General features: G+C 40.3%; 1 protein-coding gene across 2 annotated transcripts; it reads right to left on the bottom strand.

The window, feature by feature from the left end:
* Positions 1-230: 230 nt before the first annotated feature.
* On the bottom strand, positions 231-15,601 carry baiap2l2a (BAR/IMD domain containing adaptor protein 2 like 2a). 2 transcript variants are annotated; one of them, XM_061026997.1, is made up of 14 exons: positions 15,344-15,601; positions 14,779-14,854; positions 11,766-11,852; positions 10,320-10,381; positions 10,136-10,207; positions 9,775-9,855; positions 9,530-9,661; positions 7,503-7,601; positions 6,318-6,384; positions 4,978-5,200; positions 4,514-4,567; positions 3,199-3,382; positions 1,525-1,565; positions 231-1,157 (listed from the first exon to the last, which is right to left on the bottom strand). In XM_061026997.1, the coding sequence occupies exons 1-14, from the start codon at positions 15,407-15,409 to the stop codon at positions 1,076-1,078; spliced, it is 1,326 nt and encodes a 441-aa protein (XP_060882980.1). In that variant the 5' UTR covers positions 15,410-15,601; the 3' UTR covers positions 231-1,075. The 2 variants fall into 2 exon arrangements, 1 of the variants encoding a protein (XP_060882980.1); XR_009665762.1 differs by lacking the exon at positions 231-1,157 and adding an exon at positions 1,323-1,368 and having other exon boundaries at positions 1,404-1,565.
* Between the last annotated feature and the right edge of the window lie 356 nt (positions 15,602-15,957).

The following is a 15,957-nucleotide window of genomic DNA, read 5'->3' as shown; positions in this document are numbered from 1 at the left end:
ATAGGAATGAAGGAACACTTGAGCGATGATCTGATGAGTTGTTTATGTTCCCAGACAGAATCTTCTTTTTTTGTTTACCTTACTGGATGAACAGTAGGTCTTCAGTCTGTAAATCATAACTCAATGTAATGATGCCACCAGTAAAGTGAGACGCATTAGTAGCTATTTGATTCTACAACCATTGTTTCTAAATACAAAACATTTTTAAACTGTGTGGAGTTTGAAGACCATTTGTTAGAAGACATTTCATTTTATTTCAAGGGTCACATTTTACAGAGTAGGGTAAATAAATCAGGTCAAAAGATTATTAAAGGCGGCTACAAATAAATCATGGTTCATTTAGAGATCTTTCTTTTCTATGGGGGGGGGGGGGCGCCATTAGTGTGCTCGCCCCATGTACAGAGGCTATAGTCCTCCAAGTGGGCAGCCTGGGTTAGAATCCGGCCTGTTGCTCCCTTTCCGAATGTGGTTCCCCACTCTCTCTCTCTCTCTCTTTGATTTCTGACTCTATCCACTGTCCTATCTCAAATAAAGGCATCTCAGCTACGATTAGCTGCATTATAATCACATCACAGGTAATACATATTTAGTTGAAAATAGACCATTTTGAAGTCATTCACATGTTCACATTCAAAAATGACAGATAAATAATAATGATGTATTAAGACCAGCTGAAATCTAAACATGTATTAGTTGAAGTTACAATAATATATTTGTATCTCAGTGATTCCTTCTCACAAACTAAAGCCAGTAGGCAAGTTTTCAGTTATGAAAAAGTCAAACAAGGAAAACAGCAGAATGAATTTGAAAGACCCAATTTGTTTTCTAGGGTTTGCAAAAATCCAAAACGATATATTTACAGTACGTATGCAAACACAACAACTCTAAATGATTAATGAACGTTTTTAACTGACTCTTTGGCAAAGTAAATGGTTGAGTACAGATGAAGTATGACCTGATAAAATAGCTTCCCCTTAAGGCCCAGTTACTAACTTTACATCTGATGAACTGATTTTTTTTCCAAGGTCCAGATTGAACTCGAATCAAAGCCTTTAAAAAAAAAAAAAAAAAGAACTCATCGTCGATATAAGCGCGGAGCCGATCTGTCATTGGTGGATGTGGGCTTCAGCTTCACTGTAGCAAATGGGTTGGTGCCCCTTCAAAATAAAACACACAGTTAAGGAGAAAGTAAATGAATGTTGAAGAACGTCAAAAAGACAAACCGAGTGGAAAAAAAAAACAATATCTGAAAAATTTCTCCGTCTTTAAGCCTTCCAGTTAAGGTTGTAACTCTAGAGAGATTGTACTTTTCAAACTGTTCACCTGAAGTCACAGCACGATTCAGAGTGCTGCCAGAAATGACTGTAACTGAAACGGTTTCTGAACTGAACGGCACTTCAAACTCCAAATGGAAGGAGAGAAATGCTGCTCCCCTAGATTGCTGCTCTCCTCTGTTGTTCTCTCTAAAACATTTCACAGCCGGTCTGCCCTTTCACAGGAGAGACAATGTTCCGTTAATCTTACCTCGGGAAGAGTTCTGGCTGGGATCCCTTTGGTTTTGATCTCTGCAGAAAAGGTAGGAGAAAAAAGGGAAGGTGAGGGTAAGGTGAATCCAAAGTACAAAACTAGACATGCACTGATGGAGCTCCCAGCATGCCGCAGCCGTTGAACCCTCGCCCTTTCTGCTTTCAGTCAGTCCGCCCACAAGACAAGCTCACACTGAACTACACGCTTCAGAGGGCGTCGCCATGACAGAAACTGCAAAATCATGTTGTAACAGCAAAGTGGACAAGAGAGCAACAACAAACGTAACCTTGGAGAGACATTATTAAAAAAAAGAGTCGTTCTGTCAGTGACATATCAGCTTCCAAACAAACAACCGCTGCGTTGTGAAAGATAAGTAACATCAAATCTAGAGGTGAGGATGGTAATATATTAGCGGTGAACCCAAATCTGCCAGTCTCAAAGTTGAACACAAGGATCAGTACAATTGTTCAGCTCTGAGCTAAAGTAATGTTAATAGAGGTGAAGGTTGACCCACAGGCTGCAACCAATTATCCAAGAGTTCACTGCCATTCTGCAATGAACGCTTTAATGGAGGAGTCTTTCCACTAAAGCTGATACTATTATCTATCGTGTCAGTTTGCGAGCAGTGGGTAATGGTGGTGGCTGCACGTGCTGTCATGACGCATGACTCAGCATTTTATAATTCAAATCACTGCACACACAAAGTAAGCTGTGGCCAAAAGCTGCCCCATTCTTTTATTGTTTTTTTTTTTTTTTTGGGGGGGGGGTAAATAATCTCAACAGAATGTGAGATGTCAGGCTTTTGGTTTTCTTGATATTTTTCATACCAAATCACAGCAACCAAACACATGCAGTCCACCTCTTTTTGTTTTTTGAAACCATCAGCAACTTGAACTTCCTCCCTGAATCCACCAGAAGGACGGATGTGGCGCCATTGAGAACAGCACCTTGCCACAGTGCTCCTGTTGGAGGGACTTGGGGGGAAAATACCATTGAAGATTAAGCACCAGAGCTTTAATAATGTACAAATGTTATTGAAATATTGACATATAAGGGGGAAAGTCATATATCAGCAGCAACTAAAAATCAAAGGTTAAGTTACTGGCTTATAATAAACTATTAGTAATGGCTTTTAAATGACTTTAAAGGCAATTTTAAAAGATAATTTTATACTGTCAGGATGTTTGCTGTCTGACTTATTACCATGAAAAGACTATGGGACAAAAATCCATTCATTACTAATGCTCTTTATTAATGGCTAAATTACATTTTGACTGTCAGCTAGTTAATTAGACACTCAGCAACCTGAGAGCATTTATGCATTGATAAAAAACAAACGTGTGTGTGTCATGATCCCCCAAAAAGGTAGACACAAACTAATATGATTGTCCAAAACCTGGTAACCCATCTTTTAATAATGGATAATAAACTGATCTAAAAATAAACTGATAAGCTCTGTAAAGCATGGCTAAAGCTTTGGTAAACATGACTTGTTAAAGTTGTCTTCAAAATGCTCTAAAAGGGGAAAAACAAAAAGCTCTTCATAGACTATATTTCAGTGTCCATTTGTGTATTTAAAAAGAGATTGATAATGTTGTGACAGAGAAGAGAGACTTGACTGATAACAACTCCACAGATGGATAATCGTGACAGACTGACTGACAGCCGTACCTTGTTTTCTGAGTTCGACCCGGCCCTCTTGTCGGCAGTCTGTCTGTATTGTTGTGTGTCATGCTGTGACGATGTAGATGATGGTGGTGGTGGAGGCGGAGGGGGCGGGGCTCCTCCTCTTTGGCTGCTGCTCCCTGGTTGGTCGAGCAGGTTGCTCATGCTGCTGCTACTTCGGAGGGATGAGCTATGGAGAAGTCAAAACTGTGTATGACTCCCTATGTTTGAAAAGCTCACTGTGCTTCATACTTCAGTGATATAAGATCCATACACAGAAACATGAGTCTCTTGATGCATGGCAAGTGGATCTGATCTACATTTTAGGATTTCAGTTGTAGCATGTGCTAGGCAAAGTTTTAGTTAACAACCTGCTACTGGTTTTCCTCAAAGCGATGGGTCACCCAAATTTCATAAATAGTTCATGTTATTATTCCAGGCTGAAGATTCATGCTGACCCTCTTTTAAAAAAGTTGGGCCCATAAAACTAAAGGGACAGCCTGCGGGGAGCTTCAAAATCTTTTTCCGTATCAAGTACGAAAGGCAAACATCATGCAAAAGGTTTTGTCTTCAGTTAGGAATCTCTCCATCCATTTTTAATGGCAGCGAATATAAAAAATTCATAATTTTTCCAATGCACTCGGACTTCTAGTTCTTTGGACCGTGAGAGAGGAGACATCTAAACACGAGGCAGAACTTCTGTTAACTCTTTGAGCAAAGACCAGTTCAATATCTACTTTCTCTGAGAGAGCTGGCAGCAGAGTTCAGAAGGAATCAAAATAATGTCTAAAAGATGTAAACTTGAAGTCCACCTGCCATGTAGTCTTAGCTAGCATTATTTACAATATGGCAGCTAGTGAAGCAGAGTAAACAGTCATAACCATTACAAGAGTAAAATAATTTCCTTCTGGATAAATAAAGTTCTATCTTCAATTAGAAACATCCTTAGTCAAATGTCAGACTGATAATAATATTCTATAAACTTTGAATGATGCAATCGTGTAAACACCAAAACAATGTTTTTAAGCTCATTGAAAGGTAGTAAAAAGCTATCCTGTGTCGACTATGTAGCTTTAAAAGTGCTCATAAGTTAATTTAGTAACTTTTATGCCAGTTACAGTTGTACTTTCCACTGCTTCCAGTCTTTATGCTAAGCTAAGCTACCCAGCTCTTGAATGAAGCTGAACACTAACAGTAGACCTTAATTGTATTCTATTATTGGACATCACCATGGTGTCAAGCATAGTGTGATTTGTTACATAAGGCATGACGTGATGTTATTTTACCGTACACTTGATGAAATGTTATGTTTCATATTTACCGAGAGCTAATAAAATCCACCGCTTCTGCATAGGAGGCTGGAAACCATCCCTGCCTGACAACAAAAGAGCAAAAAGTAAAAAAAAAAAAAAAAAAACATTCAGGGGGTACAAGGGTCAAGATGTTGTAGTCGTTAAGAGAGCAAGCAGAGTAAAAATATTATTTTTTTGTGGTTGACATTCTTAAAATTCTGTTTTAAAGAATGAATTAATGCATGAAGCTTGATTTTTTTCTTTTTGAAATACTTTTCTTTCTTTGTATGTAAAAGACTTGAACCCATAAACTATGTGAATACCTTGACCTGTAGCATCAGCGTGCAGAGAGATCAGTAACAGAAGAAGGTGGGCTACATTAGGCTTTAAAGCTACAAGGACATTTTTACAAGCGGTGCAGATGGTTGGGCAGAACAGACAGATGCATCCACCTTTACAAAACCACAAACACTCCCAAGGGAACACTACACACCGTGAACTGCTGTCAGCACGTCCGTACAACCAGCCGTTTCTGGGCTGTTGGACCAGCACGGTGATCATCTCTCCTCTGGTGAAGGGCAGCACGGTGGGGCTGGAGCCACCAGCCTGGTGGTCCACCAACGCCCTCATGGCTATTTCTCCTCCTCCACCGCCAGCGCCGCCACCTCCAAATGACTCTGCTCTGGAGCCATAAACGCTTCCCTGGGGGGACGGGGCTGGAGAGATGAAAACAAAAAAGAGGAAATGGCTTGTTGGAGCCCCGAGTTTGCCAATAAACCCTCCGTAATAGCTCAAATCTCTTGTGAAATGATTAATTAAAAATGATAAAAGGCCAGGATTTACTTCTTTATTCGTCACTGCCCTTGTGAATATTAAAAAAACAACAATGTCTCAGAGCATAATCAAAATGTTTCCTTTCATTAAATTAAACTGAAGAGGTCAACATTGTTTTTCTCTCCTCAAATCATCAGAGGAGTCAGTGTGGCGCCGCGGACAATAGTGTGCAGCATGCAATGTTTCATGCAAAAGTAGGACTCCTATTTAGTGTCCTAAAGAGAAATGAACTGATATGAAGGTGCAGAGAGAGAGAGAGAGAGAGAGAGAGAGAGAGAGAGAGAGAGAGAGAGAGAGAGAGAGCAACTGCAGTTCCTCCAGTGGCCACTTGAGGCCGGCTCCAAAAGTGAGTCTCATTAGAAATTGCAATCTTTACAGCAGAGTCCAACATGTTTACAGTCTGCTATGAACAACTGTTTTGACCTCTTTCACTAATATTTTATAATCATGACACTTTTCCATGAGGGGAATTAGAAAATAACTCATTTATTTTACTTATATCAAGGGTTAACCATTATGTGGTGTGTGGTGGTTTTAGATGTCACCCAAGCTAATACCATCACTGAACTTAATCTTGGGCCATTTTGTGATGGTGTTGCATTTTGAGATTTTTTTTTTTTGTGCAACTATCTGAAAGATTATTTGTCTATCTGTGTGTTGATTTTCTGCTAACTGGACTCCAAAAAGGTATTTCTTCAATGTTTTTGCTGTGAGTGAAATTCTCGTATCATTTCATAAAGTAGCAGGTTTTCTGAGCTGAAAATACTTGGCTTGTTTCGTTCAGTGTTTGTCATACATTTATTTGTGGTGGTTGAAGGGAGTCAGAATTGTCGTTTATCGACCTGTTTTCTCACCGATGGTTTCCATGAAACCCCAAACTCAAACATTTGCAATTTGAGATTTTTGTCAATGTGTAGCCTGAGGCGAAAGCGTCACAAATATTAAGCATAGAGCTTTTTGCGTTAAGCTCATATAACAGTTACACCTTATACTTATTACCTCTTGATGGCATTTTGCCGAGGCTCTGCTCCTGTCTTCTCGGCCGGATGTCCTCCTTCATCCCCATCTGTGAAGAAAACAACATGCAGAACATCACATACAAGTTATCTCGTACTCTCATACACACACACACACTGTAGGGAGTACTGATATCATATGTAAATATTAAAAACAGGCTTTTTGTGCAGGGTGTGATGATGCAATGATTTATGCACCAGGACTGTAAAAGCCTAACTCAACACATTTCTCTAAAGTGGCTCACAGGCTTCAATACATTAAAAGAAAAAGAAAAAACCCTCATCAAACACATAATCCTCTGATTGTTATCACAGTAGCATGTTTGAATCATCATCATGACACCATCCAATGAGGAGCAGACTGAATCTGACAGCGTTTATCTCAGGGGGTCTTTGTTGCACTCTTGAATCCTAATTGCTGCTTTAATTAAAAAAAAAAGAGCAGATGATTTAAACTTCTGAATTAATGCCGTTGTAATCCCACTTCTGCTGTCAGATTTAAAGACCTGAGCATATATTAGAGTTTGGATTAAAGTTAGTGTTTGTTCATCACTTCAAATGTGTAACCTCTTTCCTTTCATTTCAATAATACATGGTTGAATAAATATTCCCTCATACCAAAGGTGTGATAGGGTTGCAACCAGCAGATGGCGCCCTTGTTACAAAAATACAACTGCAATAATTCCCTTAAACACACTTTTTATTCTGAAATATTTGACAGTTCTTAGAGTAAATACAGTTAAGTCCCAGCTCCTTTCTCAGTATGTCTTTAATATAGATTTTATAGAAGTTATTTTTAGGACATTTTTTCCTTTATTTGATATGAAAGCTGAAGAGAGAGAGGAAATGATGGGAGGAGATAGAGAGAGGGGATGACATGCAGCAAAGGGCAGAGGTCGGACTCAAGCCCAGCGATGAAGACTATAACCTCTGTACATAGGGCGGACAACGTAAACCGCTAGGCTATCCCGTGCCCCTACAGCTTATTTTAAAAACATAATCCTAAATATTTCCACTGGTCAAATTCTGTTCCATTTTACAAGATACTTCCCCAAACACATTTTTTTTTTACACTTTCACCATCTCACACCAACAGCGCATTCTTGAGTAGAGTGAAATATTCGAATGCACAAAGCTCAGACTCTGCTTCTATAACTCCTGAACTCACAGCGTTGTACTCTGAAGCAGGTCGTCTGGCCTCTGGTCCTCTGGTGGAGTTCACCTCGTCCGTCCAGGCGTCGGCTCTCTGCTGGAGAGAACCTCCAACCTGCCACGCCACACAGAGCAACATGTGTGAAAAACATAGATGTGAAACGTACTTAGAGTTAGCATAAAGAGAGTACAAGGTTATAATAAACTTAATTTTGGATTCATAACAATGTTATAAGGTATTAATAAGGTCTGTTGGGGGTGAAGTTCTTAGATATGTGCACGCTGCCGGCCTGTAATAATACATTTATAATAATAATACATTTCTTTATAAAGCGCTTTAAATCAAAGAGCTGTACAAAGCAATACAGTTTAAAAGACATTACAAAAACTAAACACAATTAAAAACACACTTAGGAAAAACATACAGAGAAATCATGGCTCATACTCAACAGTAAACAGAAGGGTCTTTAATTAAAAACCTCAACACAACGAGCCTGCCTGATGTCCAGAGGTATCAGAAGATATGAATGAAGTACACAGTCTAGACTGTGGAGGGCAGCGTTACACTCAGCAGTGTACAACCTGCCGGAATACCTTACAACCGTGTGTTTTTCTTAGCAACAATTTGTTCTTCTTAATAAACGGTGATCTATGCAGACTGTTGCTGTGCGTAATTGGCCAATCAGAATCAAGTCTTTGACACGGCCATGTCATAAAATAACAACGAGTAAGGTCTTTTAACTGATCTTTGAGATGTGTCTAGAGATAACATTTGTTATGAATTGGCTCGATACACATAAGATTGATTACAGGAATTTATGGACAACCTGCAGCCAATCAAAATCAAGTATTCAACCAGACAATGATTTTATTATTATGACATAAACAAAACGTTATTTAACTTATGTTTCTTATAGATTCACAAGATTAAGAAAGGTCAAGTTATGGTCAGGACAAACGTCGATGTCAGAGGCTGTGATTAAGCCTCCCTTTCACATTTATTGTTAGGGTTAGGGTTAGTCCTGACACGATGGTTCAGACTCAGAGGACTTTATTACAACCTCAATGTGAAAAATGTAGCTCTAGCGAAAGTTCAGACAGGAAGACTACATTTTGCACGGTCGTTTTATTGTTTATTATCGTACCATGTCAAATCACTCCTCCACGCATGCTCACTCATAACTTCTCGTAATCATCACCTGGTCACATCTATCCAATATCACCGCTCCACTCCCTCCTTGTTAGCCTATCACATTGCTGCTGTCTCTTTTTAAAAATGGCTTTCTCTTCCACTAGTTCATTCATGCCATCGTTTACGAGCGACCCTCCACCTCCCCCATCGCAGTTTCATCACCTCCTTCATCCCATCAGCCTCAGATGACATCATCAGCCATCGTCCGGTCAACCCCCAGCCTTCGCAGTTTGCCTCAGATGACATCATTAACCATTCTCCTCATCAACGCTAGTCTTCACAGTTCAATCAACTTCTTCATCGCATCAATCCAGACGACATCAACCCGCTAACACCTCCACCACCAGTGTCTGGACTCTAGGGGGGGGATAGATCTAGTTGCCGCTCAGGGCAGACATCTTCAATCACCCTGTCTCCCTGTAGAGTTCAAGCGCCACAGATTCTCTTACAATCATTCCATGTCACATATGTAAAAATAAACCTTTCATCTTTCAATCATTTACTTGTCTCTCCTGATTGAACTGGGTTTGAGTTCATGAGCAGAAGCTGTTGGTTATTTGGGTCAGAAGAAAGATGTGATAAGAAGTAAGCAGGGAGTCCAGAGTTCACACAGACATCCTGATAGTGTGCATCCAAACATCGAAAGCTGCTCTTCTGTGATTGAACCGCTCTACAAAGGAGGGATATTTCCCAACAGACCAATGAAATGACACCACAGTCGGTGTGAATTCTCTTCCTGGTAACGTCTTTCTTGTGACACCACCTGACCCATTTGGCAACTGCAGTGAATAAGCCAAAACAAACCATTAAATATTGACTATAAAAACCCTATTCAAGGTACGTTTTCATACCTTATTCATGAGTTGTGCGATGGATTGTACCAGGCCACAGTGTTTCTCAGCCAGGAAGCGGTGTCGTCTCTCCTCCTCCTTCAGAGCCTCGCTGTAGCTCTCTCTGAGGAAGTGCACATGCTCACCGTAATCCTGAGGAAGCACACATAAGACACAAACACATTTATACACAGTGCAGGGGCTGGTTCATATATCACGGGGAGGAATGTTGCTCCAGGGTCCAGATATAGAGAAACAACACGAACCGACTTGGCTCCTCTCTTCATCTGTCTCTCCAGAGCTGTGGTCTGGTTGTGGACTTCCATCTCATAGTGTTTCCTGCTGCCCTGCATCACAGACATGCACACAACGTCTACGTGAAATCAGTGCGGCTACAATGAAGATTGTGCCATTGTCTCTCTAATAAATGGCACGATCATGATAATGAAGTTTAGAGGCATAGCACTTAGAAAAACTAGCATTACAACATGCTGAAGTAAAATTTCAAGTAAGCCTGTGCATGAAAATAGGTCCTGAAAAGTATGAAAGGAGATCTAAAATAATCTTAAAAATACATGTATCTGTTGGATAACACACAGCAGAGCGCGATAAGCTTTGCACACGTACTGATACGTAATCCTTGTCCAGTCTGATGTTGTTGTCCATCTCTTGAAGAACCTCCACACTGAACCAGCGGAACTTTAAACACACAAAATATACATAATAAACACATGAGGGGAAAAAAAGGGAGCGATCACTGCTGCTGCAAAGCTGTGATGGACAGATTATTGTAATGTTAGTGTCAACGTACGACTCCCTCCAGCTCCACGCTGAGTCTTCTCTGGTTCTGTGAGATCTGGATCAAGACGTCACCTGAAAGACAACAGCTTCACATGTTACATTTGACCAGTGTCTTATATCAATACAGTATATATATGCTGTGTTCTCGCTCTCCATCTCTCTCTACTGTGATTATAAGTGAAGCTTTTGCTCCATAACTCCATCCCCTCTTGCTACTATGCAGTGCGATGTCTGTTAACATGGTGCATGGTCAAGGACTTTGAATCATTTAGGAAACTAAATTGGGTAAGAATAATTCAAACTAATGCCTTTTCTTTTTTGAAATTCACAACCTTTAAGCAACATAGAAGCAATAAAATAAAAAAAAACTGATGGCAGTAATGTTCCTGTCCTGTGTTTGTAGAGTAGTGGAGAGAAAGAGGGCTGGACAAGAAAGCGTAAGTGATGGACACTCATCAAACCTCCAAAAATGTTTTAAAACCATCATGAAGTGGCGGTTGAGTTGTGCACTATGTACGGATGTCCTCCAATCGAATCAGGTGCTTCAGTCTCAGGCAGGCCAGCTGTTCGACTCCACCAGAATGTTTATGTAAAACCATTAGCGTGCTACTCTTCCTGTAGGGACCTCATGATAATCTTTTACTGCTGATGCATCATGTCGTCCAGACTCAGAGTGATTTAAACACACTTTACAGCTAATTGAATGTATCTGGGGTAATCGTTTCTGTGCTCGGTTATTTCGTAACACTTTCATTTAGTGTCGATGATTGTGTAAGCTCGCAGGTTTATGATGAGTCATCATTTACCAAATAGAAGATGGACACTTACGTAACTGCATCCACCTGTTGTGTGCCTTCAATTATAAAGAAGACTTGATTAAAGGTCAACACTGCTTACAAAGCAGTCTAAAAATCATATTGTAGAAATGTTGAACTTGTAATAAAGCATGCTGGGATTTATTTACCTACTGAAGAAAGTGAACCCATCCAGTTTGGACAAGAGCTTCAACTCCGACCACTAAACTAAAATGACTCCCCCACAGAGTTGTTCAGAGGTGCATGGCTTTCTGCCTGTCCTTCTCTATTATTCATGATTCCTGCTGGAATCTGATACCGACTCCGCTGCTCATTCTGCTTGAACTCACAGAAAACAAACTTAAACAAACACTGTAGCTGTACTGTAAAACCAAGTTCACAGATACCGTCTCACACCTCCAGTGAGCACTTATTCTGGCACAGAAAAGAGAGAGGCGTGATGTCTGACTGGGTGTGAACTTCAGACGTCTTTGATACGCTGAGAACGCTCAGTTCAATTAAATATCCACAAACAAAGCGATGATAAAAAAAAGCCTCACATCTTGGATTGTTGTAGCAGAAAATAACCTATTGTTGTTTTTCCAAGAAGGGATCAGGAGATAGCAGAAGTCAGGTGTGGACAAGAGAGTGTTCACACATACCGAGAGAGCGCGAGGACACGCTGTGGAAAGCCGTCTCTCCGATCTTTGAAAGAGCACTGAAGTAGGCCTCGCTTGTAACAGCAAGAGCTGAAAAACACAAAAAAAAAAAACACAAGATGAGTCATTCAAAATGTAAAGTGAAAAGGAAACAGAGCGGTGAACTGATGTGAAAATATTTTGAATTCATTTAAAGAAATACATGTACAAAACCCATTGCTCTCTACATCATTTATTTATAAAGGTCCACTTGTACAATCCATCAATCCATCAACTGTCTTTCGCTTATCCAGGCCAGGACTTGGAGTTGACCCAGATGTCTCTCTCAGGTGTCTCTCCCAGCAACTTTTCCAGCTCCTCCTGTGGGATTCCACGGCTCTGGCTCTATACCGGCGTCCCTTTCCAGTTGGACGCGATAGACTCCATAAGGAGGCATCAAGGAAGCATCCAAATCAGATGCCTGAACCACCTCTGCTGGCTCCTTTAATGTGAAGGAGTGGCGCCTCTACTCTGAGCTCCCTTTATAAGGCTGAGCCCAGCAACCCTTTGGAGGAAACTCGTTTGCGCCGCTTGTATCCAAATCTCATTCTTTCAGTCACTTCACAGAGCTCATGACCACAGGTGAGCGTTGGATAGCAACAACTAGCCTTGTCATTGAAATTCATTTGTTAAACATAGATATTGAAGAAGCAGAGGATTTTCTCTTCACCAGCTACCAAGGTGCATGAAGAGTGAAAGGCTTAGCAGAGGTCAAAATGCTCCAGCAACTCTTGTAGTACGAAGATCAACTTTATTAACACATCAGACGATGAAGGCCACAAGCCGAAACGCGTCAGTGTGATTTCTAAACTTCTAAACAAAGATATTGACACACGTGAATAGGGTTAATGCTAAAACAGGACAACAGAAAGCTAAACTAGTCTTTACTAGCCGCAGTTAGCTAATTAACTGATTGCGTTAGCCACGACTAGCCTTAGCTCAAGCTAAACTAATGCTAATCGAAATTAGATTTTTAGCCAGCGAGCAGGCTATTCGTAGCTGAAAGCTAAAAATAAATGTGTTCGCCCTTTTTATGTTAGGGGAGACCGGGGAAATTGTAATGATTTTTGTTAAGATGGCATTTCTCCAGAAACCTCTTCGACCAATGGGTAACTTTATTTTGGAAAGTAGCTTGCACTTTTCTTCAGTTAGCAAATTTTTATACAAGCAATGTTAGAGTTACAATATTGACTGAGCCACTGAAAATCTAAATGTACATTTTTAGTGCAGGGGACATTATTACAGCATGTAGTAGCAAAACACATCTAATACCTAGCAACAAAAAGTACCAAGCACCACGATGATTCACGGATAATGTTCAGTTAATTTAATATCAACAGCCACTATTACACATGTTGGATTTGTTGAAAGGTCAGAGACAAGGCCTAGATTTCTGCAGTCGTCGTCTGTTTGAGCGAGCTCCTTTTTTCTGCTGTTAAGACCAAACGATCATGATGAGAGGAGCACGTCTCAACTCAAGCAGAACTTGTCAGATTTTATTCCAACATGAGTAAATAGTCTGTGAAAGCTCAGTCGCTTGAGAAATCACTTGGTGTAAGGTTTGCGTTATACAGTCTGTCAGCTAGCAGGCAGAGAGAACTCACTACAGAGCCATACAGAGTTCAAGGTTCTGTCTTGTTGCTGATTGGTGCAACTTGAGATGTTACACTTTCTACTTTCTATATTTGCCCTCGATCTCCCCTAATGTTGTCTGCCTTTTAGGGAAATCAGCCTATTAGTCAGATGGGGTCAATCTCTGTTATGCCCCCTTTAATTTAGCTTGACGCTATCTCATGTTTCCCTCTGGCTTCTCAGGGTTTCCATTTAAGATACTACAATTACAATACTGCATTTTTTTCTAAGAATTGTTTTTCTTCTCCACCTTGTCCCCTCTTCTCTGTCTGATTGTTGCAACTTGAAATATTAAAATTCCCCTTTGTAACAATCACTTCAGCTGTTGTCTTCATTTGAAGGTGAGCTGCTAGCCTTTAAGTCAAATGGGGTCAAATGACTGCTTAGCCCCCGTTAAATCTTTAGCTAGTGTTGTCTCTTGTTTCCTTCTGGCTTCTCAAAGTTTCAGTAGAACAAATGGGAGTCGAATGAAGAGCACACCTTGTTTATCTGACGTTTGGGGCACACTCTCTGAGGCTGGGAAAAAAGGATTTCCTTCTTTCAATCGTATGTAATAATGCTTTAATATTAAAGGAAAAAGTAAGTCTGTACAGCATCCAGCTATATGAAGTTTTTCTGCTTCCATAAACTCCAAGACAGTCTTGTCCTGAGCTCATCAACATCAGCCTGCAGCCTCTAAAGACATCATCCTCTGTGGTTTATGTCTGCAGGGCTTTTACTGCAGCAGTGTCCCTACAGTATGAATCAGATCTTGATGAAATGTAAAAACAAAAATCTATAAAATGTAATAGAAAATGTAAAACCATCACTGTGCTCGTGGACTTCATTTGCATTCCAGCGTTTTTTAATCCTCCGCTCACATTTAATGAATAGTACAGGGACTGGAGATAATAATGATGAGGCTCATTAGGACATACACTACAGAGAAACTTATTACACCTTCAAAATCAAATTCAAAGTTTGATCCTGGCTCTGACACTATCTCTCTTTTATAAATGAAAGGGAGAACAGTGAGTGTGGACCGTAAAAAAAATACATTTAAAAGAAGTACAAGCAGGTCTACATTTATAACCCCAGCGTCTGTTGACAGTGTACTCGTAACACCCTCTGTAGGCTTCATTTACAGGCTCATAACCATGGCTAATCACCAGGATATTCCCAAAAGCAGGTGGACTTTGGAATCAGTTCTAGTGAAATAAAACACATGACAGCTCTCTCCTTCTGTGTACCGCCTTTACAGCTTGTTTCCTTTGTATAAACGTATAAAGGAAGCATGTGAATTTCACAAACGACTGACTCTCACCAGCAGATTGTTTATCCATCTGGTTTTTTTTTTGGTCCTTACCCTGAAAAGCTTGGACGTAGCTGTTTCCCAGTGACACCAGTCTCTGTAGGCTCGGGTTGAAGTCGTCCATCAAGTTCTGTTTGGGACAAAAAAAAACACACGGACACAAACGTATAAGCCACTATTTAAGTCGAGTTTTTGAACTCAGAGAAAAAACTTCTCAGACCCACATTAAAGGCGGATCAATAAAAAATCTATCTTTGATTCAATATGTATTCATGAGCGCCAATTCTGCCTCCGAGTAACAGAGCACAGGCTGCCTAAGACTCAAATCGGCGGTAGAAAGCAAAGCCAATACTTTTGGAATACTAAACCAACTTGTTGTGAATTCAAGCCATGTTTTCTTGGCTTATATCACAGTTTAAAAGTTTAACTTGGTTTAAAAAACAGAAATATGCCCATGTCTCTATTTCTCAAACAGTCTCTCAAAAAGAAATCACAACACAGGACCAACAACTCTCCAAGACCTCCACCTCGAGTTGACGTCGATCCCTCGTACAACCTCACAGGTTTGTTTGTTTGTTTGTCGTCTAATTCGAGCCACACAAAGTCTCCCATTACTCACCGAGTAAATCCCCAGGGTGAGGCGGTGCAGGTGGCCACTATTCATCTCCGACATGTTTATATCCATATCAGTGTAAAGGTCAGCGAGGCCTTGAGTGTGTGTCGGCGAGTTTTTAAATCATCCAGGAAAATGCAGCAAAGCCTCTGAGAGTTTGAAAAAAAGAAAGAGAGTTTTAATCGTACTGAGCTGGACGTGTAGCTGAGGAGAGGAGGGTGTTGGTAATCGACACCGCTGTGGTCTGAGATAGACTGGAGTAAATAATTAAACATGGCTGAACCATAAAACACACCAACATGTGCTGTAAACCCTGACTGTCTGGGCGTGTGAGTTTGAGTGTGTGTTCTTTGCTACATGGTGTTTTAATAAAGACTTAAGCAGAAATCGTTGTGTGTGTGTATGAAATGAGTAGATGAATGTTACATACAGAGTGTGTACAGTATAAGAATGTCTCTATATAGTATATGTGTGTGTGTGTCTTTGTAAACGGGTCGTGTATTTCACGTCATTTTTAAAGATGCCCAATACCGTTTTTTTTTTTTATTTCATTCTACAATTATTTTTATTTGGGTCTATTTTCAGGTGCGGATCGATACATATTTAGAGGACTTGTGTGT

The sequence above is a fragment of the Labrus mixtus genome, chromosome 20 (genome assembly GCF_963584025.1).
Source record: "Labrus mixtus chromosome 20, fLabMix1.1, whole genome shotgun sequence".
NCBI lineage: Eukaryota > Metazoa > Chordata > Actinopteri > Labriformes > Labridae > Labrus > Labrus mixtus.
Note: the sequence above shows the minus strand (reverse complement) of the source record. Positions and strands in the feature narration are given on the sequence as shown.

Excerpts from the sequence above, each read along its gene's own strand:
- baiap2l2a (XM_061026997.1), bottom strand. The coding sequence starts at position 15,409 with ATGGATATAAACATGTCGGAGATGAATAGTGGCCACCTGCACCGCCTC. Across the intron at positions 10,208-10,319 it reads GCGTGGAGCTGGAGGGAGTC|TTCCGCTGGTTCAGTGTGGA; the intron begins GTACGTTGACAC and ends GTGTGTTTAAAG. Across the intron at positions 6,385-7,502 it reads CTGCTTCAGAGTACAACGCT|ATGGGGATGAAGGAGGACAT; the intron begins GTGAGTTCAGGA and ends TTTTCTTCACAG.